This window comes from Arachis ipaensis, chromosome B05 (assembly GCF_000816755.2).
Source record: "Arachis ipaensis cultivar K30076 chromosome B05, Araip1.1, whole genome shotgun sequence".
NCBI lineage: Eukaryota > Viridiplantae > Streptophyta > Magnoliopsida > Fabales > Fabaceae > Arachis > Arachis ipaensis.
Window position 1 is genome coordinate 3,090,395 of NC_029789.2, and position 4,333 is coordinate 3,094,727.

At 35.3% G+C, this 4,333-nt stretch overlaps 2 protein-coding genes across 2 annotated transcripts in view; both read left to right on the forward strand.

The window, feature by feature from the left end:
• Positions 1 to 1,291, forward strand: part of LOC107639959 (jmjC domain-containing protein 7) — a 2,485-nt gene extending 1,194 nt beyond the window's left edge. The window contains exons 2-4 of the mRNA XM_016343515.2: positions 297 to 472; positions 580 to 650; positions 733 to 1,291. Coding sequence (XP_016199001.1) covers positions 297 to 472; positions 580 to 650; positions 733 to 863 — 378 coding nt within the window. The 3' untranslated portion in view covers positions 864 to 1,291. The remainder of the gene's footprint in view (positions 1 to 296; positions 473 to 579; positions 651 to 732) is intronic.
• Positions 2,231 to 3,758, forward strand: LOC107641625 (pentatricopeptide repeat-containing protein At1g31790). Its single transcript, XM_016345108.2, has one exon. It carries the CDS (start codon positions 2,380 to 2,382, stop codon positions 3,646 to 3,648), a length of 1,269 nt encoding a protein of 422 aa, XP_016200594.1. The 5' UTR covers positions 2,231 to 2,379; the 3' UTR covers positions 3,649 to 3,758.

The following is a 4,333-nucleotide window of genomic DNA, read 5'->3' on the forward strand; positions in this document are numbered from 1 at the left end:
TCTTTCCCTCTTTTATTTATTATGTTTTTTCTTCCATTCATCTTTATTATGCTGTTATAAGTCTAATAGATTACTCATGTAAAGATATCTTCATGCGAATAATAGTAGAGATTGACATGTTTGACTAAAATGCCTAATATCTTCATTATCTTTCGTTTGAGTGGTAGATACTGGATCAACAAGAAGTATAACGAGATAGGCAAGACTTAAGTTGACTTTATATGTTATGATCCGATGCATGTAGCTGACCCTAATTAGCAAAACAAGACTGTGATGTCAGTGTTTTTGGTTTGTAGGACACTGGAGAGTTTGATTTGGAGCTTGAGGAGCCTATTAGATATGTTCCATGGTGCAGTGTAGACCCTTTTCCTCCTCCTGAGAAACTCCATGAGGAGATGTCTAAGTTCCCCTTGTACTTCAATGGCCCTAAGCCATTTGAGTGTACAGTGAAGGCTGGGGAGATTCTCTACTTGTAAGCATTTCCCTCCTTTTTCTCTCTTATAATTTCATTAGCGAGATGAATTCCTGCATTTATATAGTTTGTCGCGCGCTCGTGCTGATCAGATGGAACTAATGCAGGCCAAGTATGTGGTTTCATCATGTTAGGCAGAGTTCAGGTGATGGAGGATGCACTATTGCAGTAAACTATTGTAAGGATCAAGCCTTACTTTTTCCTTGTCCAGTTTGTAATCAAAATCTCTTATGCAAGTTATATTTTTCTTTTTTATGCAGGGTATGATATGCAATTTGACATTAAGTATGCATATTTCAATTTCTTACAATCTATCCATTACCGATCTCCAAGTCTACTGTTGCCTGAGAAATTTCCCGAGGAGACAGATTCAGATCCTCATGGCTTATGACACTGATGAAAATAGTTGTTCCTTAGCCAGTGTTCTTTGGGAAAATGCAAGAGATTCGGAAGTCGAGGATCAATTTCGTAGAACAACTTCATGGAAACATTTCGGGGAAGCATTGATTGATTCCCAAAACAAGCAACTAACTCTTGGAAGCTGGAACTCTTTTTTAAGATTTTTGACATCTCTACCTGATACATGGCTAGTGCCAACACAACTTTGTTTTGTCCTTCAATTGTGATATCAGTTTTTGCTGTAATAATTTCATTTTCGCTATTTCTGGTGATGCTGATGAGAATATGAGATAGACTGAATAGTTCAGTTCAGCAATTTTCTCCTAAAACAAGCGTATTCCTTTTTATTATAGTTGTAATATTGTCACATTTTTCGCACATTTTATTCCCTTCCTAATCTGTGTTGTGTTCTACAATGTGTATTTAGTTTTTGGTCAGATAGCTGGTGTTAATTTTATCTTATTAGTGAAGTGAAAGGAGCACCTAGAGGCTAGAAGAGTAGAAGTCGTGACCAGGTCTTCGAATCTTGCAAATTATCTTATACTAAGATGGTTCAAGTCGTATGAATAATCATCTCCACAATAATATCTTCGTGAAAACTGAAAACTGATATCAATTATTCATAAGGGTTAGTTCCAAGTTTTTTTATTTAAATAAGTAAAAGAAAATGATAGGCTTCTTTGCTGTTATATAGACAATTTGGCTAGAAAGGAATGGTAGACTCTTCCGAAATCATGCCTCAAGTGTGGTAGAAATTATAAACAAGTCGTTTATGTATCCCGATGTATGGATTGGTGGTGAGCCCTTTAGTTGTTGATGGCCATATCGAAGATGACTAGGGGTTGTATTTAGATTTTCGATGTTGCTTTTAGCTACTTTTATTGCTCCACTCTATTATGTTGAGCTCACTTTACTTAAAAAAAAAGTATAAGAAAATTATTAATTCCTAAAATACGCATGAATGGAAATTTAGAATAAAATGTGCATCGCTATTTCAAAGGTAGCACATACTAAATGGAATTGCACTCCATTCTAAAGAAGGCTCACAGGAGGCTTCATTTCGTGTGCGCCTTCCTTAGAATGGAGTGTAATTTCATTTGTGTGTACTACCCAAAAATGACTATGCGCATTTTGTTCTAAATTTCTATCCATGCGCATTATGAAAATTAATCATTTTTTTATACTTATTTAAATAAAAAAGGACCCTAATTTAATTTTGAAATCTAATAAATGTTTTCAATAACAAAAATACTATGAGCATATAAAAATTCAGTTAACGAATTATTTATCATCTATTTATGTATAAATATGTATTGTTTAATTTGTATTTTATGTTTATATGAGTGAGTGGTCGCTGATTTTTAGTATATAAATAGCATGATATTCAAATAATTCACTTCAGGTATATTTATTTGGTGATTCATCACCATTGAAAGTTTCGCAATCTTCGCTACACAATCAGAAGTACGTAGCAGAAAGCTTGTAGGTCTCATGTTGTCGGTTCAAAAATGGAACTTGTTACTGTTCCGCCGCCAACAGCCACTCAATCCAGCTACCATCACCACCGCGGCAGCAGCATCTCCACCATTACATATTCTCCTCACAACCCCAAACTCAAGCTTCCTCTCCTTCACACCTCCCCTGTCATCTCTTCAAAACCCCTCCAACCCATTATCTCTCCACAAACCACTACTACTTGCAGCGACAGCATTAAGAGGAGGAAGAAGAAGAAGAAGAAAAATGGGTCTTCAACCTTAGATATATTGTGCTTAATGGAAGCTCTCTACAATCCCATACCCATTGACATCTACACCTCTCTTGTTAAAGAGTGCACTGTTTCTGGGGACCCACATACTGCTATTCACTTGAACAATCACATAACCCACAGTGGGATTAAGCCTCCGTTGCCCTTCATCAATCGGATTCTCATCATGCTTGTGTCATGTGGCTTGTTGGACAATGCACGCCATGTGTTTGATTTAATGTCTGTTAGGGACTTCAACACTTGGGCAACCTTGTTTGTTGCTTATTATGATAATGCTGATTATGCGGAGGTAGCTAGAGTTTTTGTCAGCATGGTTGAAGATTTGGGTATGGAAGATTCAGAATTCCCTGCGTGGATGTGGGGTTGCCTTCTCAAGTCATGTGCCTGCAGTGCGAACTTCCATCTCGGTATGCAAGCTCATGGATGGTTGTTGAAGTTAGGAGCTTGTACTGACGTGGTTCTAAGTAGCTCTTTGATAAGTTTCTATGGGAAATTCAAGCACCTGGAAGATGCGAATGCTGTATTCAACCACGCTTCGCGACACAACAACATGACTTGGTCGGCTAAGATTGTAGGTGGATGCAGGGAAAAGCAATTCTCTGAGGTTTTCTGCGACTTCAAGGAGATGGGAAGACAAGGGGTGAAGAAGGATAGCTTCACATTTTCCAGTGTTCTCAAGGCATGTGGGAAGATGCTGAATCGCGAACAATGTGGCAAACAGGTCCATGCTAATGCCATCAAATTTGGGATGGTCTCAGATAAATATGTTAAGTGTAGTTTGATAGCTATGTATGGAAGAAGTGGTTTGCTGAGAGATGCAGAACAAGTGTTTGAAATGAAGGGGAATGAAAGAAATGTTGATTGTTGGAATGCAATGGTTATGGGTTACATGCATAATGGTATGCACATTGAAGCTTTGAGGTTTCTGTATCAGATGAAGGAAGCTGGAATGCAGCCCCAAGAAGATCTGCTTAATGAAGTGAGAATTGCTTGTGGCAGTGTCAAATACTAAACCATGAATAAACTGAGAAGTATATTGTATATGTACTATATACACAATGCACAAATGTTGAATGGAAACTATACATACGATTGATGTTTAAAGTCCGGTAACTTTACTTTTGAAAAATGTGTTTAGAATTTGAAGGTTTGTTTGATTTAAGAAAACGATTTTTGCTATATTTTTTTTAGGAAAACACACAATGCAATTTGGATTGGACTGATTCATTCGATTTTAAAAAATAAACTTTTAATATTTTAGAATTAAAAAATAGAAAAATTTTAAATTAATAAAAGTAAATGAATAAATCTCATTTTACATTTATAAAATGTTATTTGAGTAATAATATATGATAAACATAAATTTTGTAACAAATTAAATATATTATAAGTAAAATCTTAGGTTTGCTAAAACAATAGTATTAGGGTAAATGATATAAACAAACTAAATGACTTTTAATATTATACTAATGTCTTAAAATAGATCAACTTACATGTAAGTTTTAAAGTAAATTTATACAATTAAATTAAATAAATTCGATTCACATTTGATTCCTTACCCATATCATAAGATAAAGGGTGTGTTGCTTCAACATCTAAGTTTCACACAAGAAATTTCCTGCCTAGAAATTTAAATAAGATAGGTTGTAATTTAGTTATTAATAGGTTTAGAAGAGGGGTTAGTCATAAATCGAATT